Raw genomic sequence first — 22,452 nt, forward strand, 5'->3', positions numbered from 1 at the left:
ACATGATCAGATTTCATGAAGATGGAAATAGATTATCATTAAAAGCTTAAGTCGTAAGTCACACTTATTTACTAAAATTCTATAAGACCAAAAAGAAAACGAGTCACAGGACAGTTTCTGATGAGAGTTTTATTCTGCAGTTGTTTGCCTGAAACACAAATTCCAATGTAATATCTGAACGATGTCAATCCACTATTTTCCAGTATTTGCATTTTTGCAAGTAATCTACCAAGAAAGTAAAGATGAAGTAGTGACATTTCAGGGAAGGAAGGAAGGAAGGAAGAAAGGCACAGGTTACATCCCTTTCACAAATGTAAAAACTAGAAATATAAGAACTTAAATGTTTGAATTTTTGCATCCCAAGGAAAGAGGTTAATGATTAAGGAGGAGCAATATCATAAATAAAAATGCAGCTTGGAGTTCATTTTTGTTCTTGGCATGGCTTTGATGTTAGCTAGGTCTTTCCATCACTTGATGGGGGCACAGTGGCATCTTGTCTCGAAGTACATCTAAATACCATCTCAGCATCTTCAACCCATTCTCACAGGTAACAAAAGCAGATCCTCACTAAAATAGAAAAGAGATTCAATAGAGAGTAAGTTATCTTTAGGAATGAAGATTATGAGATTGTATCAAAGTGCAAAGATGGGTTTTAAGGAAAGAGTTTTGAAAACAAAAAGTGGCCGTTCTGGGTTTTGAGGAATGGTGATGTTAGGCAAGATGCTCATAGCTGAGACCTCCTACTGTAACAAAATATCTGCATTTCATTCTAGTTTGCAGATTGCTAGTTTTCTTTTTTTAAGACCAATCACTACTCAAAGGGCAAAATGTGTGAAACCTGCTGTTCCTTCTCTCATTACTGGCTCCATTATACACTGCATGAAGCCAATGTTTTTTTTATATATATAAACTATAATGTTAACATTACTTGTAAGCCATAAACCACTGTTTATTGTTTCCAAACCTGTCTTTATTCAACAAACTAAACAGAAAACCAAACCATATTCGCGTGATACTAATTATTTTAATTATATCTATATTTAAATTTAATTTAATTATATAATATTTAAATATATAAATACTATATATTTAATTATATTTTTCAAATCAAGGGGCATTTAATTTAGCTTGGTGTAATGTTTTAATGCAACTAATGGCTTCTTATTGCCTCACCACGGCTCCAATATACTGTATATTATAACTGGAATAATGTGATTAGTATGAAAGACACCATTTTTTAAAGATGTGCTAACACCTTAAATGTGACATTTGGGGGTCATAAGCCCTGCTTCAAAGCAGTTGTGTCACTCTGTCAGTGTTTCTCTTTCTCTCAACCAGATTTTCTGGAGACCACGTGTTTTCTTTTTGGATCCAAAGCACTGCACATCCTTACTTTTATAATATATGATCTAAATACCTCACTGTACAGTATTCCTTGCACACTGTATTAATATTCATTTTTGTATTTGGTCCGTATTCATTCAGTACCCATTCACTCTTGATCCTATAAGGCTGGAACTATCACTCCTTATCCTACCATGCACATTCAGAAATATCCTACTCTCACTGCATTGCTAATTTCCATTTTCATATAACAAAGAAGGCAGAACCCACTATTATTCACAGCCATTCTGGCTTCCTTCAAAAAATATACTTGCTCCCAATAGATCGCAAACTTAAAAGAATAATAGAATGGAATAGGAATAGGAATAGGAATGGAATGGAATAGAATAGAATAGAGCTGGAAGGGACCTTGGAGGTCGTCTAATCCAGCCCCTTGCTCAAACAGATTTCAGACCATATACCATTTCAGACAACTGATTGTCTAGTAGTCTCGTCTTAAAAACCTCCATTCATGGAATGCCCATGATTTCTGAAGGCAAGCTGTTCTACTGGTTAATTATTCTCACATGTTAGGAAGTTTCTCCTTAATTCTCCTTAAGTTGCAATCTCTCCTTGGTTAGTTTCCATTCTTTGCTTCTTGTCCTGCACTCTGATGCTTTGGAAAACAAGTTGAGCCCTTCTTCTTTGTGGCAGCCCCTCAAATTCTGGAATACAGCTATCTTGTTCCCTCTAGTCTTTCTTTTCTCTAGACAATCCAAATCCTGCAACTGTTCTTAATATGTCTTAGTCTCCAGACCTTTTTATTGCTCTTCTCTGCACTTTTTCCAAAGTCTCAGTATCTTTTTTGTAATGTGGTGACCAAAACTGGGTGCAGTATTCCAGGTGTGGTACTAAGGTTTTATAAAGAAAAACTAATACGTCACATGATTTTGATTCTGCGCCTCTGTTTATACAACCAAAGATTGTATTAACTTTTTTGGTTGCTACCACACACTGCTGGCTTCCCACAGTTTTTCTATCAGCATCTGTCTTAAAACTTCCCCTTTGTTTTTCCATCTTTAGTAAGCATTCTGTGAAAGTACGGAAATTCACCCATAGTGTTTTTTAAAATCTCTCCTATCCATCATGGGTTTAGTCAATTAAGATTTTCACTTAATGTGTTTTACTAAGAGAGAAAGTCTATATTATATTGTCCCGGTCCCGAAGAAAACAGCAATTAACTGCCTAAATTATGAGAGATCTATTGCATTAATGTCTGTAGTGATAAAATGTGTCAAGAGATTGGTTCTCCAACACTTTAGAACTTGCCTCCCACTGGACTTTGACAAATATCAGTTTTCTACAGGGGGAATAGGTTGACAGACAATGCTGTAGCTAGTGCTTTACTTTTTTTTTGTTTTGTTTACATTTATATCCCGCCCTTCTCCGAAGACTCAGGGCGGCTTACAGTGTGTAAGGCAATAGTCTCATTCTATTTGTATATTTACAAAGTCAACTTATTGCCTCCCCAACAATCTGGGTCCTCATTTTACCTACCTTATAAAGGATGGAAGGCTGAGTCAACCTTGGACCTGGTGGGACTAGAACCTGCAGTAATTGCAGGCAGCTGTGTTTTAATAACAGGCTTCCGGGAACTATGTCAGGATGCTTTTCATAGACTATAGCTCAGCCTTCAACACCATTCTGCCGAACATCCTTATCGAAAAGCGGACTGACTTAGATTTCCCCTCTTCCATCTGTGACTGGATCAAAGACTTCCTGAGGGACCAGCCACAAACAGTGAAGGTTGGGTCTGTCATATTCACCTCCATTAAGCTTAGCACTGGCTCCCCACAGGGCTGTGTGATCAGTCCCTATCCGTATTCACTGTATACACAAGACTGTGTACCATCAGACCCATCTACTGTGATCATTAAGTTCGCAGATGACACCACCATATTGGGTCTTATTACAGATAGAGACGAAATAGCGTACAGGGGGGAGGTTCAAAAACTTTCTATATGGTGCTTAAAAAGCAATCTGCACTTGAACATGAGCAAGACCAAGGAGAGGATGTTGGACTTCCAGAGGAAGAGAGAGAAACCTGCCCCACTTTACACTGAGGGGGGCTGTGTAGCAGGGGTGGGTTCTAAATTTTTTTGCTACCGGTTCTGTGGGCATGGCTTATTTTGTGGGTGTGGCTTGATGGTCATGTGACAGTGGGTGTGGCTTGATGGTCATGTGACTGGGTAGGCATGGCCAACTCAATGTCTCTCATGTCAAGGGGTACCTCGCCTGTCCCTTCCCCCCCAGCCATTCCTTGACACACCCAGCCTCAATGTATCTATAGTTCTGCAAAAATGTTGTTCACCTTTTTGCAACTTTATTATCTATATACTATAGATCAGGGGTCTCCAAACTTGGCCACTACCACTCCCAGAATTCCTCAGCCAGCTTTGCTGTCTTAAAGTCTTAAAGTGGCCAAGGTTAGAGACCTCTGCTATAGATGCACTTTCATGGACCATTGAAAGGAGGAAATGGCAACAGGCTTTTAAGGGGCTGCTAGAAAGAAGGGGGGGAAGAGTATTTTCCAAAGCACCAGAAGGCAAAAATAGAAGCAATGGATGGAAATTCAACAAAGAGAGAAGCAACCTAAAACTAAGGACAAACTTCCTGACAGTGTGAACTTATATAGGTTTCAGTCATAATTTCACATATAAAATCTCCAGAGACGGACCAGAATATAAAAACAATGATGGATCGACAGCACCAAGATTTTGTAGAGTCACATGCATAAATGAGGACAGCAAATGTAAATTCATTTATACTATAAAGTCAATTGCTAAAACCAACCTTGCCTACAGTAAACTTAAATCATGTCCCGATCTATCTTTTCTACAACGGATACATTCTTGTGAACTTCGCACAGAACTTAAACGAAGACAAGACAATGGTGAATCCAACCTATACATTGATTACCGTGCTGATTGCATAAAAAATAAAACCTACAATCAAAAAATCACCTCCAAACCCCCATCACCCATAACAATCAACCAGCCATCCCAACATTCAATCAAGTACCCATCACCCTACCATCCATTCAACCAACTATCCAACCAGCCATCCAAACAGCCATTCAGCTAGCCATCCAAACAGCCATCCAAACAGCCACCCAACCAACAAGCCAAACTACCATCCAATCAGCCACCCAACCAACCATTCAACCAAACATCTCAATAAACAATCAAGTACCCAACATCCAAACACTCACCTCCCAAAACATCCATCCACCCATCAACCCATCTATACAACCACCTGTTGTACACAACCCCCATCCTACTAACATCCAAAACTAGGTATGCACGCCCCTTACCTCTTCAACACCAATTACTACAGATCTCAAATGCAAATTGATAAATGCGAGAAGCATTGTTAACAAATTACCTGAATCTTGTTAAACAGTGGTACATTTTATATCATTTTTGTTTGTAAAACATGGCTGAACTCATCCCTTCCTGACTCCATTATCTCAAACAAAGAATATCAAGTTTATCGATCAGATCGTGAAAACCGAAGAGGTGGTGGAGTGGCTATCTTTTACAAAAAGTCACTGAATCTAAAAAATATCCAAGTTGCATATAAACTTTCTCTCCCTGAAACTATTGTATGCGACCTATCCCTTAACACCACTCTTCGATTCTTACTATGCTACAGAGCCCCTGACTATGACATTACCCATGCAAATATGCTAACCTCACTGCTAACATGGGCTACCTCTTGCCTATATCCTCTCATCTTCCTGGGTGACCTAAATCTACCTCTCATTAACTGGATAACTAATGAAGGTACAACTGATCCAATCCATACTACACTATACAATGCTGTTACAAACCTAGGTCTTGAACAACTTGTAACTAATAATACAAGGCTCAACAACTGCCTTGATCTCATCTTTTGCAACAACTCAAACTCAATTTATGGATTACAAATTAAAGAACCTTTTTCCAACAGTGACCACTGCATGATTGATTTTTGTCTCAATATACGTCCATACTTAAATCGTCATAACAATAGTATCCCCATCTACAACTTCAAAAAAGCCAACTACGACCTTATAAACAACAGTCTTTCATTTCTGGACTGGCAAAATCTGTTTGCAACCTGCATAACCGCTGAAGACCACTATAGAGTTTTCCTACTTGAAATCAATAGAGTCATTAAACTATATGTACCACAAATGTCAACCATGATCAGGAAAAGCAAACTACCCATATCAATAAAAAAGCTTCAATCAAAAAAAAATATCCCTCTGGAAAAGAAACAAAAAAGGCTATGTAGCAAATTTCAAAAACCGCTACAGAAATATATGCAACCAAATAAAAACTGAATGCACAAATTACCACACCAAACAAGAAGAGGACTTTCTGCGCACCAATTCCAATCGTGCCTTTTATAATTTTGTTAACAATAAACTTAAAGACTCAAGATCCATCCCACCATTAAAAGATTCTAACAGCAAAGAATGCAATGACGAAACAGTTAAAGCAAACCTCTTCAACATATTCTTTGGCTCAGTTTTTGTTAACAGCGATGACACATATCTGACATTCCACAAACGTACCAGCAATGAATACGATGACTTAACTCATATAGATTTCACAGAAGATAATGTTGGAAAAGCTCTTCATAACTTGAAACCATCGCTATCTATTGGACCCGATGGACTATGTGCATACTTCTTAATAAAAACTTTCCACTAATATAGCAGAACCCCTAAGCATAATCTTTGATAAAACTTTCACTACCAGTTCCCTTCCCAAACTTTGGTCACTAGCCACAGTCATCCCTATCTTCAAAAAAGAAGACCCCAGCTTAGTCGAAAATTACAGACCAATCTCTCTGTGCTGCGTCACCTGCAAAGTCATGGAATCAATCATCAACCAATCCATTACCTCACACTTAGAAACTAACAACCTACTCTCCAATAAACAATTTGGTTTCAGGAAAAAATTATCATGTAACTTACAACTTCTCCACTGTAAAAACATATGGATTACAAATCTTGATCAAGGCAAAACAATAGATGCAATCTACATAGACTTCTGCAAAGCTTTCGACTCAGTAGTACACGATAAACTTCTCCTAAAACTAAAATCCTATGGCATTTCAGGACCCCTTCACAAATGGATATCTGCTTTTCTGTCTAACAGACAACAAGCGGTCAAAATTGGCAATGCTCTATCAAATCCTGTTCCTGTCAAGAGTGGCGTTCCTCAAGGCAGCGTTCTTGGACCAACACTCTTTATACTATACATTAATGATCTTTGTGACCATATCTCAAGTAATTGTGTTCTTTTTGCTGATGATGTCAAACTATTTAACACCACAGACAATACATCTATCATTCAAAAAGACCTTGATCATCTAACCGCTTGGTCTAAAACTTGGCAACTCCAAATCTCAACTAGCAAATGCTCAGTCTTACATATAGGAAAAAAGAACCCAAACACTAAGTACATACTTGATGGACATTACCTTACAGATGACCCCCATCCCATTAAAGACCTTGGAGTTTTCATGTCAAATGATCTAAGTGCCAAAGCCCACTGCAACTACATAGCAAAAAAAGCTCTAAGAGTTGTAAACCTAATTTTGCGTAGCTTCTTTTCCAAAAACACTACATTACTAACCAGAGCATATAAAACATTTGCTAGATCAATTCTAGAATACATCTTGCCTGTTTGGAACCCTCACCACATCTCTGACATCAATACAATTGAACGTGTCCAGAAATATTTTACAAGAAGAGTTCTCCATTCCTCTGAAAACAACAAAATAACTTATCCCACCAGACTTGAAATCCTAGGCTTAGAAAACTTGGAATTCCGTCGCCTTCGACAAGACCTAAGTTTAACTCATAGAATCATCTATTGTAATGTCCTTCCTGTTAAAGACTACTTCAGCTTTAATTGCAATAATACAAGAGCAACCAATAGATTTAAACTTAATGTCAACCACTTTAATCTAGATTGCAGAAAATATGACTTCTGTAACAGAATCATCAGTGCTTGGAATACTTTACCTGACTCTGTGGTCTCTTCCCATAATCCTAAAAGCTTTAACCAAAAACTTTCTACTATTGACCTCACCCCATTCTTAAGAGGACCATAAGGGGCGTGCATAAGCGCACAAACGTGCCTACCATTCCTGTCCTATTGTTTTTCTTTTCTTCTTCCTATATATATATATATGCTTATACCTCCTAATATTTACTTATATATATGTTTATATACTATATAATCTTTTTGTATAATACTTACATATATTGTTGTGACAAAATAAATAAATAAATAAATAATAAAAATAAAATAGCCATTCATGTAATACAACTTGCATATTGTTCAAAACAGTCATTAGCATTATGGCTGATGTTTGACAGCAAGCCTAAAATCCCCATTTCCTCCCCACCACACTAATCTGTTCTGGGAAGGAATCAAACTCCCCCCTCTTCATTTCCCAAATAAAATATCCCAGATATTTATGGAATAATTAAGTTGCTAGCAAGGAACCTGCCTGGAATTCCACATTCCTGTCAGCTGCATAAAGAAAACTTTGTAAGCAGAAAACAGCTACCGGAAGTTTGGCTCCATTTACAAGCAGGCAGAAAACTCATTCAAGACAGGATACTTCACAATGGAAATCACCCAAACCTTTTTAGAAACACAAAGCCCATGTTGCACAAACCCCAAAACTTCAAAAACATTGAACCATATAAGAATTCCTCCTCTTATCCAATTTGTTATTCAGCTGACTCAGAACAGAGCTTCTAGCCGCTCTGTCAATTTAAAATGACAGTGTTTCCCCCCCCCCTTCTTCTTTGCCAAGCGATCGCCTGGCTGAGAAGCAGCCAATCAATTTAAAGGGACGGTGTCTTTTTTTTTTCCTCTTCTTCGACAAGTGAGTCTTGATTTTTTCCTTTTAGCCAATCAGCTGGGAGTCGGGAGGCAGCAATAGACTGGGGGCAGGGCCAGGCAGAATTTTTACTACCGGTTCTCCGACTACTCAAAATGTTTACTACCGGTTCTTGCGAACTGGGGAGAACCGGTAGCAACCCACTACTGCTGTGTAGAGAGAGTTTCCTCCTTTAAATTCCTGGGAATCCATCTCAGTGAAGACCTTATCTGGAAAAACAACATGATCCAGGTGGCCAGGAAGGCCCAACAGAGACTCCATTTCCTTAGGCTCTTGAGTAAAAACAGGGTGGAACAACAATTGATGACCTTCTTTTACCAGCACACAATAGAAAGCATCCTCACTTATTGCATCCCGATCTGACAGCCGTGGATAGAAAAACATTACAGAAGATGGTGAGCACAGCACAAAACATTGTGGGCTGTCCCTTGATACCACTAGATGAGATCGCTAGGGCTTGCTGCCTTAGAAGACTGAGGAAAATTTTCAGGGATGACTCTCACCCTGGTCATCACTTCTTTACCCTCCTACCATCAGACTCCTGAATGAGAAATAACATCATAACTATGTAGTATGATGGACTGCAGGGCTGGCGCAATGTGTAACGGGTGCAATAGGACTGGGTGTTTTGTTAATATGATTTATTGGATTAGGGATTTTCTGTCTTCACTGTGAGTTGTACTGTGTTGGGGGGGTGCACTAAGGAAGCTCAACTAATCTCATTGCATATGTGTTGTGTACTGACAATAAAGATTTGAATTGGATATTAGGATTACCCACCTTGGGTATACCTGTGCCACGTGCCACAGTTCCTGCTCATGGAAAGGACAGTAATGGTCTGTTTAGGCATATTTTGGTTAGAATAATACATCAGGAGCTAAAATTACTAAAAGCCCACTATTAATGCTATATATAGAGATTACCTTGACAACCCATATACTGTTGGACCATCATATGCCCCAAGAGGTATATGCATTGTAGTGACATATGCTCAGAACACATCGAATGTGTCTATGTTGGGTGAAAGAATGCATACCCAAATAGGAAAAGATCTCTGTTCATATCTCTGTTCGAAACTGCAGCGTAGTTCCTTTCATTTGCATCTTGTAATTCTCATCGAAACGCTCGTTTTGTGCCACTTTGAATTGGTTCTTCCAGTCACCAGCAACTCCTAAATTGAAGGGAAAATATTAGTTTCCTTGATGTTCTCTGAGCCTGGTGGTTGCTTGCAGACCTTTAATTACCCAAATAGGTAATGTTTTAAATGTCATTATTTTGCAAGAGAAGACAATGATTTGTAGCTCAGAATTGAACTATGGAGTCTTTTGTGTTCTCTGAGCTTGGCTGCCTACAGACATTTTATTACTCAGTTATGCATCATATATTTTCTATTGCAAGAGAACTATATTCAAAACTGGGTAAGGTAAAGTTGAATCCCAGCATGGGATCCATACTTAGCAAAGCATTTGCTGGATCTCAAAAACATTAAATAACTCAGATATCTCTGAAGGTATTGCCTAAATCTCTTGAAGTGTTGGTAGGCTCTCATGAGCTTTGGGATGTTTTGTAGGTTTGCATGCGATTTTTGGTGAACCCTTGAGAGATAGTTGCAGATCTCTACATTTAAAGTATGTACAAAAACTTGAAAAGGGGGGGGGCTGTTTATGATTATATGATGACACGTATTATCAGGAAAAGTTATAATTTTGAAATACAATTTAATCATTGCCTAAAACACCTAACATGACGGCTGGAAGAGTAACACAAATTGTTCTTCTCTCTCTCATCTTTCAGTCTCATTAACAGTCAAGGCCACTCTTTCGGACATAGCTGGAAGTGGGGTAAGGCCTGTTTCCACAATCCAATCCTTTCTTTTTTGCCTCTAACCTGAGTGGTAGACTCTAAAACTCTAAGTCAGAGTTCCTCAACCAGTTAGTCTTCATGAGAATGTAGAATGCAAATAGTCCACAACAAAGGTGGTTTCTACTTATCTTTACTACTGGTTCACAGCAGGGCCACGCGCATGCGCAGAAGCTTCCTGATGACGTCCGGGTAAGTGGGCAGAGCCTTCTGCCGGTTTTACTACCGGTTCTTGTGAACTGGTCCAAACCGGGGGCAACCCACCACTGGTCCACAACGTATAACCACAATTGAGCCCAACATTTCTGTTGTTAAGTGAATTTTGCCTGATTTTATGAGCAAATTTATGATCTTTCTTGCCACAGTTGTTAAGTGAATGACACTTAACACTTGTTAAGATAGCAACTTACGAGACCGCCTGCTGTTACCCTTTGCCTCCCACCGACCCGTACGCTCTCACAGAGAGGGTCTCCTCAGGGTGCCGTCCGCCAAACAGTGTCGGATGGCGGCCCCCAGGAGTAGGACCTTCTCTGTGGGGGCAGTGACGCTCTGGAACGAACTTCCCCCTGGTCTGCGTCAAGTGCCTGATCTTCGGACCTTCCGTCGTGAGCTCAAAACATATTTATTCATTCAAGCGGGACTGGCATAATTAGTGTTGAATTTTAATTTAAAAAATCTAAATTTTTAATTGAATGAATGAATGAATATTTAATTATCAGCCTTTATAATTTGCTATGTTTTAAATGTTGTCTTAATTGTATTTATTCTGTTTTTTATTTTTGGCTGTACACCGCCCTGAGTCCTTCGGGAGAAGGGCGGTATAAAAATTTAATAAATAAATAAATAAATAAATAAAAAAACACAGCTGTTAAATGAATCTGGCTTCTGCATTGACTTTGCTTGCCAGAAAGTCACAGAAGGTGATCACATGACTCTGGCACACAGCAACCATCATAAATGTGTCAATTGCCAAGTGCCTGAATATTGATCACATGGTCATGAGGATGCTGCAAGGTTTGTAAGTGCAAAAAACGATCGTAAGTCTTATTTTTTCAGTGCTATTGTTGTAACTTCGAACGATCATTAAATGAACTGTTATAAGTTGAGCACAACCTATATGCTCCCTACTTTCCAGTGTTGTAGTGAGGACTATTGGGATATTGCAACCATCATAAATATGAGTCAGTTGCCGATCATCTATATTTTGGTCACATGACCATGGGGATGCTGCAATGGTTGTAAGTTTGAAAAATAGTCGTGGGTCACTTTTTTCAGTGTTATTGTAACTTCAAATAATTGCTAAATGAACTATTGTAAAGACTACCTTTAATCCTGAGGGCTGACACATTAGGAGCATGTCAATTTTGATAAAGTAGCACTACCATTTTATCATTTTATATGTGTTATAAGTATAACTCATACTCCATCCAGTCCCGGTTTGGTTATTTGATAGGCTCACCTTTCCTCATGAAAGGAGAGATGGTGTGATCCATAACTGAAGTGGGAATGCTTTTGTAATTAGCCATTTGGTTCTGACTCATTTCTTTGAAGGAGGTGTGGTGTGAAATCTTCTTGACTAAGTTTTCATCAACTGGCCTGTCTAGGAATTCCATTACTTTTCGAATCTCCCGTTCTGGATCCTGTGTACAAAAAGCAACAATCAAGTAGTGAAAGCCAGGAATTTTGGATTAGGAAGAATTTTGAAGTATGGATATATTATGCTATATATTAAATAAATTAAATTAAAATATACTATCCATTGCAATTTGACAGCTATTACCTGTCTGCTGTCCAGTCGAGAATATTTCTTATTTCCTTTTAATACTTTGCAGTTAGACACATGTGCATGCAATTTTTAGCCATGAGTTTCCATTATGAGCCAATATTGAGGTTGACTCAGCCTTCCATCCTTCTGAGATGGGTAAAATGCGAACCCAAAACGGTATACAAATCTAAGTGCTATTGCTATATTATTTAATGGCATGTATGGCTAACCAAAGTTTAGCCTGGAAGCAAAACAGAACTATCTTGAGGAGATGATTAGCATGGAGGAAGTGAGAAGAGAGATGGGAGTAACTGTATTCAACTTTGGGATGGCTCAGATTTAGATAAAGTAGGCCTATTGAAATTAGTGAAATAAGCCATGGCTCTTAGTTTCTGTGGGTCTATTCTCAGGCATGTCTAAATGTAGATTAACTTCCAGGCCTATCTTTCTACAGATACATAATTAGGAAAAGAATCTGAGAAATGTCTTGCTGGACAACTACGAAGTAAAATAAGTATGTGGAAATAAAAGAAAAAAGTTTGAATGGATGACAACAACTTTGCATTCTTCATCTCCTATTTGTAGATTTTCAGGAGCATCTAATAAAAATTAGAATGCTATAGTAAGGAATCTGTTTGAGGAACTGGGAATTTTTGGCCCTGGAGATACTAAAGAAGTCCCAACCTAGTCACCCCTATGAGCCATTCCTAAGAGTTGTAGAACAGGAGATCTATGCCCCGTATCTAAATCTTAATGTGGGGAAAGAAGTGAAAATTAGAGTAGTAAAGAAGGTTAATAAAAGAAGCAGAAAGAATCTTGCCTCTTTCATGTCTTCATAAAAAAGGAACAGAATCCTGTATTTCTTTGTGATGTCCCACCAACCTTTGACATGATCATACCAGGATCCAAAAGACACTGAGGAGAGAAATAGAATGCTTTTGAATGATGAGAATTTTAGTGCAACAACATGGAGAAGCTACAGTTTCCTTACTACTTATTTTGGTTCAGACACCAGAAGTATGAAACAGGACTAGAAGCTCTAGTAGAAGCTGATAGTCAAACTAAAGAACCATACATTTAGATGGACATATCTGCCCACTCAAACAGAAAGGGTAACAAGAAGAAGAAGGTCCTGATCTGACCTTCTCATTCACATAATTTCTGTGAAACATCCCAAGAGCTTCTATAAGGCTTCCCCCAAAGTGTCACCCAGTCATACCCATTATTTGCTTTCTTAACTACAGGTAATAGGATCAGTATCATATTTTCAAGTTACCATATCAAGGGTTTATTATCCACTTACCACTTCCATCCATAAACTTCTCCAGAAATTCCTCCCATGTTCCAGGCTCTGGGTGCACTTTTGCCATTTGGTAGAAGTAGTAGTATGAGACAGCCACGTCTTTGGCATTTCTGGCCACATAGATAATCTGTTTGGGGACAAACAAGAATGTTAATTAAGCTGATAATGCATTTCGTTTCTGAGGAACCTGCATGTAATGATTTGCAGAAGATCTTTACTCAATATGTTCTTGCATTCAGTTGACTAGTTCTTCATGCATTAACAGTCACATTTTTTTCTTACCTTGCAGTTCTTTTCTAAGAAGGATTTGGGGAGCATTTGGACAGGAAGGTGGGTTTTAATTAGACATGGACGGGGTGCTTCCTTAAGCAGTTCAATGCCTGGAAGGGGAAAAAGAATAATTGAAGAGACTTCTCCCATACTCCCTCCCCCTTCTATTAGCCTAACCATACATTCTGGATGAATTTGCTTACAGATAACTCAACTAGCATTAGGAAAAGCTTTGGAGATGTCTGCCTGTAAATCTACTATATTATTTGCATCCTCTCCCATCTTCATAGTTGGCATTTCTATTCCAATGTCAAGTGTGAAAGACTAGGGCCGCAGTGTGGCTCAGGCTGTAAGAAGCCTGTTATTAAACACAGCTGCTTGCAATTACTACAGGTTCTAGTCCCCCCAGGCCCAAGGTTGACTCAGCCTTCCATCCTTTATAAGGTAGGTAAAATGAGGACTCAGATTGTTGGGGGTGCAATAAGTTGACTTTGTATATAAATATACAAATAGAATGAGACTATTGCCTTACACAATATAAGCCGCCCTGAATCTTCGGAGAAGGGCGGGATATAAATGTGAATAAAAGAAAAGAAAAAAAAAAGGACCACACATGAACTTCCAGCTAAACTGATTTTATTACTCATGCCTATACATAGGTATCTACTCAACTAGATTGGCACTAGATTGGCACTAGATAAACGTCAATAGAATTCAAGAAGGGTTAGATTTAGTCCATTTGTGGCTATGCAGAGACTCTAGGCTGACACCTTTATTGAGTCTGCCCCCTTCTTCTCCCACATTCATCTCATAGACTAGACTTCCTCCTCCATCCCGCTCCTCCCAAATTGCTGTCTAGAGGGGAAAACACCTAGGATGTTTTACCTGTAGGGACATTAGGTACAGCAAATTCCAGGAAAGGGACTCGCATGTAGATGGGTTGAACTCTGCATTTTTCCACACTGCCTTCTTTGTTGATCATGTCTACAATCTCACTGACCCAGGTGGTACCTTAAAGAGCACAAGAAGGTTGGATGTGCTGAACCAAGATCATATTACAAGAAGAAAACAGGTTATTGCTTAAAACAATACATAATTCTTGTAATAGCTACTACAAGTATAAAATGGCTGTAGAAAGTCTACACACGCCCCTTTTAAAATGCCAGGTTTCTGAGATGGAAAAAAAAATCAGACCAAGCTAAATCACTTCAGAATTTTTCCACTTTTAATATAACATATAAGCTGCACAACTCAATTGAAAAACAAACTGAAGTCTTTTAGGGTGAAAAAAATAAAAACAAAAACCTAGAATAATGTGGCTGCATAAGTGTTCAAACCCTCTTATGAGTAGGGATATGGCTGTGTTCAAAATTAATCAATCATATTCAAATTATGCTAAATAGTAGTCATTACACATCTGCTATCAATTAAAGTGGCTCTGATCAAGCCCATATGAAGTTCAAATCTTGTAGTGGGTTTTTTTCTGATATTTACTCAGTTGCCTCTTACTGCAAAAGCCATGGTCTGCAAAGAATTTATAAAGCATTAAAAGGATAGTTGCTGTTAAGCAGTTGGTTCTGCAGAAGTCAAATGAAAGCTGTCCTAGAACATTGAATAATAGAGTTGGAAGAGATCTTGGAGATCTTCTGAAGGCAAGCCATGAAGGACACATCTGGTGAGAGAAGTTAACCAAAGGAACAATTTGCCTTTAGAAGTTGTGGGTGCTCCATCACTAAAGGCTTTCAAAAAGAACCTGGCTAACAATTTGTCTGAAATGGTATAGGGCATGGATATCAAGCTTGCCTCATCAAGTTGCTGTCATGTGACATATCGCGACATTTTTTCCCTTCATGGAGCTGGATTGGGCGTAGCCTGCAGGTGACCATCCAGCCCATGGGCTGTCAGTTTGACATCTCTTGTATAAGCAGAGGTGGGTTTCAGCAGGTTCTGACCAGTTCTGGAGAACTGGTAACGGAAATTTTGAGTAGTTCGGAGAACCAGTAGTAAAAATTCTGACTGGCCCTGCCCCATCTATTCTCTGCCTCCCAAGTCCCAGCTGATTGGGAGGAAATGGGGATTTTGCAGTATCCTTCCCCTGCCACGCCCATCAAGCCATGCCATGCCCACCAAGCCACACCCACAGAACCGGTAGTAAAATTTTTTGAAACCCACCACTTTGTATAGGGTCTCCTGATTGAGCTGGGGATTGCATCAGAAGATCTCCAAGGGCCTTTCTTACTCTATTCTGATTGAAATTGATTGGATCTCATTGTTGGAAGGTATCACTCAAGAGTAGAGTACAAAAAAATGTCCAACGCATTCAATATTCTATGGAACATAATGCCATGGAAATTTTTTGTACAAAGCACAATGAAGACAGTCATCAACAAGTGTAGAAAATATGACACAATAGTGACGTAGTAAAACTATCTACTATTGACCTCACCCCATTCCTAAGAGGTCTGTAAGTGGCGGGCATAAGAGCACCAACGTGCCTACCGTTCCTGTCCTAATGTTCTCTTTGATTGTATCCAATTTCGTATAGTTATTACATACTTATGCTTATATATATGCTTATACATCATATAGTTATTTCATGCTTATGCTTATTTATACTGTTGTGACAAATAAAATGAATAAATAAATAAAATAAGAACTCGATGCCACTCCAAAATTGATGAAAAAACAAGAAGAAAACTGGTTCAAGAGGCTGCTAAGAGACTTGTACCAACATTTAAGGAGCTGCGGGAAGTTCTGACAAGTATTGGTTGTGTACTATTTGTGGTGCAAACACAACACTGAGCGTCACCAGAAGTACATCATCCTCACAGCAGTATTATGCTTTGGGGTTGCTGAAATTGGGACTTTAGTCAAGGTGGAGGGAATTATAAATGGTTCCAAATAACAGTCAATTTTGGCAATTAATCTTCAGACCTCTGCTAAAATGCTAAAGGTGAGAAATGTCACCTTTCAACACGACATACCATATCTTCAAATCAACAAAAGAATAACTTCACTCGAAGTTTTGGAATAGCCTGAACTGAAATCCAATTGAAAAATCTGTGGGGTGACCTGCAGAAGGCTTTGCACAGGAGATGCCCCTACAATCTGACAGCTTTGGAACACTTTTGCAAGATTGGGCAAAGATTCACAAGGCAAATGAGCCATACTTGCAGGCTCTTACCCCAAAAGATTGGGTGCTGTCATAAAATCAAAGGGGCTTCAACAAAATATTAGTTTAGAAGTGTGCAACCACATTATTGTAAGTATTTTACGGTTATTTTTCTCCCTGAAAGATTTCAGTTAGTTTTTCAATTAAATTATATAGCTTATACAGGTAGTCTTCAATTTACAACCATTCATTTAGTGACTTTTCAAAGATACAATGGCACTGAAAAAAGTGACTTATGACTCTGATTCACAATTAAGACCATTGCAGCATCCCCATGGCTACGTGATCAAAATTCAAATGCTTGGCAACTGCATGTATTTATTATATGGTAGTTGCAGTATCCCAGGAGGGTCATATGATCACCTTTTGCAACTTTCTGACCATCAAAGTTAATGGGAAAGCCAGATTCACTTAACAACCATGTTACTAATTTAACAACTGCAGTGATTCATTGAACAACTAAGGCAAGATCATAAAATGGAACGAACTCACTTAACAACTGTCTTGCTTAGCAACGGAAATTTGGGGCTCTATTATGCTCATTAGTTGAGGACTACGTGTATGTTATGTTAAATAGAAAAACTTATGAATTGATTTATCCTGGTTTGATTTTTTTATAACTTAAAACCTGGCATTTTGGTATCTAGACCTGGAGTCTAGACTTTCCATAACTACTTTATTTTCTGAAGATGTTTTCCCACTCAACACTTCATTCTTGAATTGTCATAAAATTATATTGAAGTGAAATTGTCTGCTCCAAGTGCCAATCAGGAGTGCAGGATATCCCTATCCATCTAAAATGCTTTTCTGATCCTGCCCTTTAGTGATCCATCAGACTTCACTTCCAGTGTTACAAGTGAAGAAGCAAAATAGATTTTTCGCTATCACAGGTTAAGCTGGCTTTCTTTCTATAAATTTATTATAGATGCAAATGAGATTAAACGAAAGCAATGGAGGATGATACAGATTGGGCACCAGGCAGAGTCATGCTGATTCAGTTTTCTTCCAAGTCAAGGATGGCAGATAGCAGTTGAGATGAACAGAAGTAAAAAAGTTTATTATTGTCAGGCCCAAGCCTAAAAACACCCAGTGAAATTCAGTTGTGTCCAAACCTGTATTTGCTAACAGCTAATGGACAGAATCTTTCCAAATAACCTTCTAACCTACTACATCTATCCTGAAAATTTCTAGTGTATGGCTATCCATGAGTATGAACTGTGGTGGCGCAGTGGTTAGAATGCGGTACTGCAGGCTACTTCTGCTGCCTACAGGCTGCCTGCAATTTGGCAGTTGACATCTCACCAGGCTCACTGCTGACTCATCTTTCCATCCTTCAGAGGTTGGTAAAATGAGGAGCCAGATAGTTGGGGGCAATATGCTGACTCTGTAAACTGCTGAGAGAGGGCTGTAAAGCGCTGTGAAGTGGTATATAAGTGCTATTGATATTGCTACCCTAAATATCTTTTTTTTAAAATTTATTTTTGTCACAACAGTATACACAAACAAATGTCATAGATAAAACATGTCTACATGTTTTATCTATGACATAACATATAACTATGTTATAATTATAATAATATATATAATATATATATATAATAATATATATATTATAATAATTATATAATATAATATATATATATATATATATATAATATATTATATATATATATAATATATAATATATATATATATATATAATAATATATAATGTTATTATGATATAACAATATACGCAAACAAATGTCATAGATAAAACATGTCTACATGTTTTATCTATGACATAACATATAACTATGTTATAATTATAATAATATATATAATATATATATAATAATATATATATTATAATAATTATATAATATAATATATATATATATATATATATTATATATATATATATATAATATATATATATAATATATATATATATAATATATAATAATATATAATGTTATTATGATATAACAATATACGCAAACAAATGTCATAGATAAATCCTCCTCACAACTTCTGAAAGCAAACAGTTCCACTGGTTGATTGTTCTCACTGCTAGGAAGTTTTTCTTAATTCTAGGATGTTTCTCTCCTTGATGAGTTTCCATCCATTGTTTCTTGCCTTGCCTTCTGGTGCTTTGGAAAATAGCTTGACCTCCTCTTCTTTGTGGCAGCCCCTCAAATATTGGAACACTGCTATCATGTCACTCCTAGAAAGGCCCAGAAAAGCCTAGATTAAGAGCCTGCACAGTCTCTTAATCTGGGCCTTTGTCTGGGAAAGCTCTGCTTTGCCAAAACGCATAACCACTGATTCTCCATGTGCACATTCCATCTATCACCTTCAAAAGTAGAGCTTGCCCTACTATTGCCAATCTCTTCCCATAATCCTAAAAGCTTTAACCAAGAACTTTCTACTATTGACCTCACCCCATTCCTAAGGGGCCCATAAGGGGCGTGCATAAGCGCACAAACGTGCCTACCGTTCCTGTCCTATTGTTTTTCTTTCCTTCTTCTTATATATATATATATGCTTATACCTCCTAATATCTACTCATATATATGTTTATATACTATATAATCTTTTTGTATGATACTTACATATATTGTTGTGACAAAATAAATAAAATAAATAAATAAATAAATAAATAAATAAATTTTGTGAGATAGAAGACAGAATATTCATCATAAATATTGAGAAAATTTATTTCCACATTCCATTTCATGACATATTAAGATAACCAGTGTACCTATTTAAAGTTTGAGGAAAGGTTTTATTTTGTTTAATTAGCCTGTTACCACATTATGAAATTTTTCTTCAGTTTAAATAAATTAGACCTTTGTGTTTAGAATTGGGTGTTCTGCCTTGCATCTGTCCTTAGTGCAACTAGAGTAACCTTGGCTGCTTGTTCTCCCAAATTTTGGCCTGAGCAGAAGAAAAGTCCAAAACCCAAGATTTTCTTTAGGATGAACAAGAAGTGATGGTAATAAGAGTAGGGAAATGTTCTTCTAATGAGTTTCCTGAGTTGTAAAGAAAGTGGCCCATAAAAGTGATAACGATGACAGGAATGTATTTGCAAAACGAAAAATGCCTTTGGAAAATATTGTTTTCAGTGAGGAATTGAGGTCAAGGAAAAGAACAGGAAGCTGGTTCATCTGTCTAGGACAGGAGTCTCCAACCTTTATGGCTTGGTGTCCCTGCAGGGGTGGGGGGAAGAAGAGAACTGGTCTGTGCAAGTGCTGGGCCAGCCCACTGCTTGTGTGGCTTGATCTGCATGTACACACCGGCCTGCCATCAGCACAAGTCAAGCTGTATGCACACCTGCCAACAGCTCACACAGCTCACTTCCAAACTGGCCACAGCACAGAGGTGGGCCATGGCCTGGAGCTGGGGACCCCTGGCCTAAGACTATCTGCTTTTCTGAGCAGTCATGAGCAAAGCAGCTCTCCTCCTACTAGAAGTGTGATTTTTATGTTCCATGCACAGGAAAGAAACTTAGAAGGGAGGTTGGACAAGCTGGCAGTGGGAATGCATACTAAACACTCTGTTCCCCCTCATACACACCACTTAAAAGGGCAGCCTCTAGTAGCAAACAACAGCATATCAAATTAAACATTCCACCCGGTTTTCTTATCAGATGAGAGTTCTACTAATAAATATTTGGAAATTATCCAGAAGTGCCCTGCCGAGAAGTCTTGCCTGCAAATTTGTGCTGATTGTGTCTCTTTTTCACATATATGTTTAGGCCACATATTAGCCAAAATGTATTTTAAGTGACAGATGAAGTTGCCTTCATAATATATCACAAAATAGTTCTGTTTTATATTAAATTGCATATTAGCTATGCTGAATGCACTTAGATCTGATTAACAGTAAATGAGGCCAAGGAGATTTCAAGTATTAAAAGAATAAACATTAACCAGAAAGTCAGATTCTAGCCTATGCATATTTTCAGACAAGGTTTTTAATATGAAATTTAATTGTTCCATTTCTGAACTTTCACTGAGAATATGCTTCTTTGATCAGTCTCTCTCTTTTTTTTAATCTCAACATTCTTTGCGTCATTCTTCGTGTCTTTTCTTTGCAAAGTAAAACTAGGAAAGACAGAAAGTTGGAAAACTGCATTTGCAGTGCAGTTCCAAAACTTTTGAAGGGACATTGATACTCCTTGTAAAATCTAATGCTTAGCAAACTATTAATAGTATACTATAATTTAGAAACAAGATAGAATATGTTTTTGCAAAAAAGAAAGTTAGTAGGAAGAAAAATATCTTCATGATATAAAGCTAAGGACAGTAAATCTTTGGGATGCAGATCAGATGTAATGAAAGATGGTATGTCTCTTTTCAGACATATATAGTCAGTCTCTTAAAGAAAAGTTTGCTTTCCAGATGCCTGGAATTTATTGCCTTGTGTGTTGATAAAACAAAGGGAAAGTAGAGAATTGGAAATTATCCACACATGAATGACCAGCATTTCTATACTGTTTAAGAAAATAAAGTAAAAAGCATCACTCACCAGACTTGGGGTATGTAGAGATCAATAGATCATCTGGATGTGCTTGGAATCTTTCCACTTCATCGTAGACTTCGGCAAAATACTTTATCATGGGGATCCCCTTAACAGAGATCAATGGAGGACGTGCCTCTTCTTGTTCTGGCTTCATTTTGGCTGAAGAGGAGAATGGCGTTCTGAGGAAATGCAACTCTTTTCACCCAGAATTAAGAGATTTGCAACCCAATCCAGCAGCTATCTTGTATTCAGAGACTAGTGAGAGTGGCAACTGATAGAAACACCCCCAAATTTTTCAGAACAGCTGACGTATAGAGATAGTCCTGTCACCCTGGACACAGGATTGAAAAGTCAACTGGAGGAGATAGATAGTAAGGAAGACATAGAGAAGGAATAGAAAAAAAATAAAGCATACCTCTAACCTTGTTATCCAAATATGCTATATTTTCAAATGTTTTCCTAAGAAGCTGCTAGTGTGATGTCTATTTACTCTCGATGGAGTCATGGGAAGTGTGAAAGAAAATGTTCGAGGGATAATCAAACTAGCTTTACTCTTCACATGCTTGTCCCTTCTTTAAAGAAAACAGCAATAATCGCCATTTTGTATCCATAGATATTGGGGAAGAGGGGGTATTAAGACAGCCCCTTCCTTCACAAAGAACCCACACGTTCTAGTTCAAAACTTTTGTTTTAAATGACCCACATTCTTCCTTCCTTTTGCAGAGTGCAGCCAAGCAGGAAGAGTCTCAGCTGTCTGGAATATTTACCTTGGGTTGGATGGAGCTGGCTGGCCTCCTGGTGGTCTTTGGCTTGGGAACTGGAGCAGAGGCGGATGAGTAGAACAGCAGAGAAGCTTTAGCCTCTACTGAGAGGAACAGCGAGTATTTAAGAGGAACTGAATTCAGCCCTTCTGATCCAGCCAAATAGGGAGGGCCTTGCCTTTTGAAACGCATGTTTTGTAATGCTTGGCACAATCTTTGATATTGGGTTGGCTGGAAATCAATTTAAAAAAAAAAGTTGCTGGCATGCAAACTTGCCTGAACTTCTTTTCCTCTCAAAGACATGTCATTAATATCAGCTTTGTAAGGTTTTAAGTTAGACACTATCCTTACCTAGTCAGTCTTCAGTCTTCCCTTTATTTATTTATTTATTCATTCATTCATTTATTTATTTATTTGTCATAACAGCATGTGTAAGCATAAGCATGAAATAACTATACGATATATAAGCATATATATAAGCATAACTATAAAAAAAACCTATACGAATTGGATACAATCA

The 22,452-nt window shown here is 37.9% G+C and overlaps 1 protein-coding gene across 2 annotated transcripts; it reads right to left on the reverse strand.

Moving 5' to 3' along the window:
• Positions 1–111: 111 nt before the first annotated feature.
• Positions 112–22,095, reverse strand: LOC131197292 (sulfotransferase 1A1-like). 2 transcript variants are annotated; one of them, XM_058181166.1, is made up of 9 exons: positions 21,939–22,095; positions 21,178–21,330; positions 14,379–14,504; positions 13,506–13,603; positions 13,224–13,350; positions 12,741–12,835; positions 11,615–11,795; positions 9,332–9,466; positions 112–567 (listed from the first exon to the last, which is right to left on the reverse strand). In XM_058181166.1, exons 2-8 carry the CDS (start codon positions 21,323–21,325, stop codon positions 9,354–9,356), a joined length of 888 nt encoding a protein of 295 aa, XP_058037149.1. In that variant the 5' UTR covers positions 21,326–21,330; positions 21,939–22,095; the 3' UTR covers positions 112–567; positions 9,332–9,353. The 2 variants fall into 2 exon arrangements, with proteins under 2 accessions (XP_058037149.1, XP_058037150.1); XM_058181167.1 differs by having other exon boundaries at positions 21,178–21,350; positions 21,939–22,073.
• Positions 22,096–22,452: the final 357 nt, after the last annotated feature.

Source organism: Ahaetulla prasina, chromosome 4 (assembly GCF_028640845.1).
Source record: "Ahaetulla prasina isolate Xishuangbanna chromosome 4, ASM2864084v1, whole genome shotgun sequence".
NCBI classification, from domain to species: domain Eukaryota; kingdom Metazoa; phylum Chordata; class Lepidosauria; order Squamata; family Colubridae; genus Ahaetulla; species Ahaetulla prasina.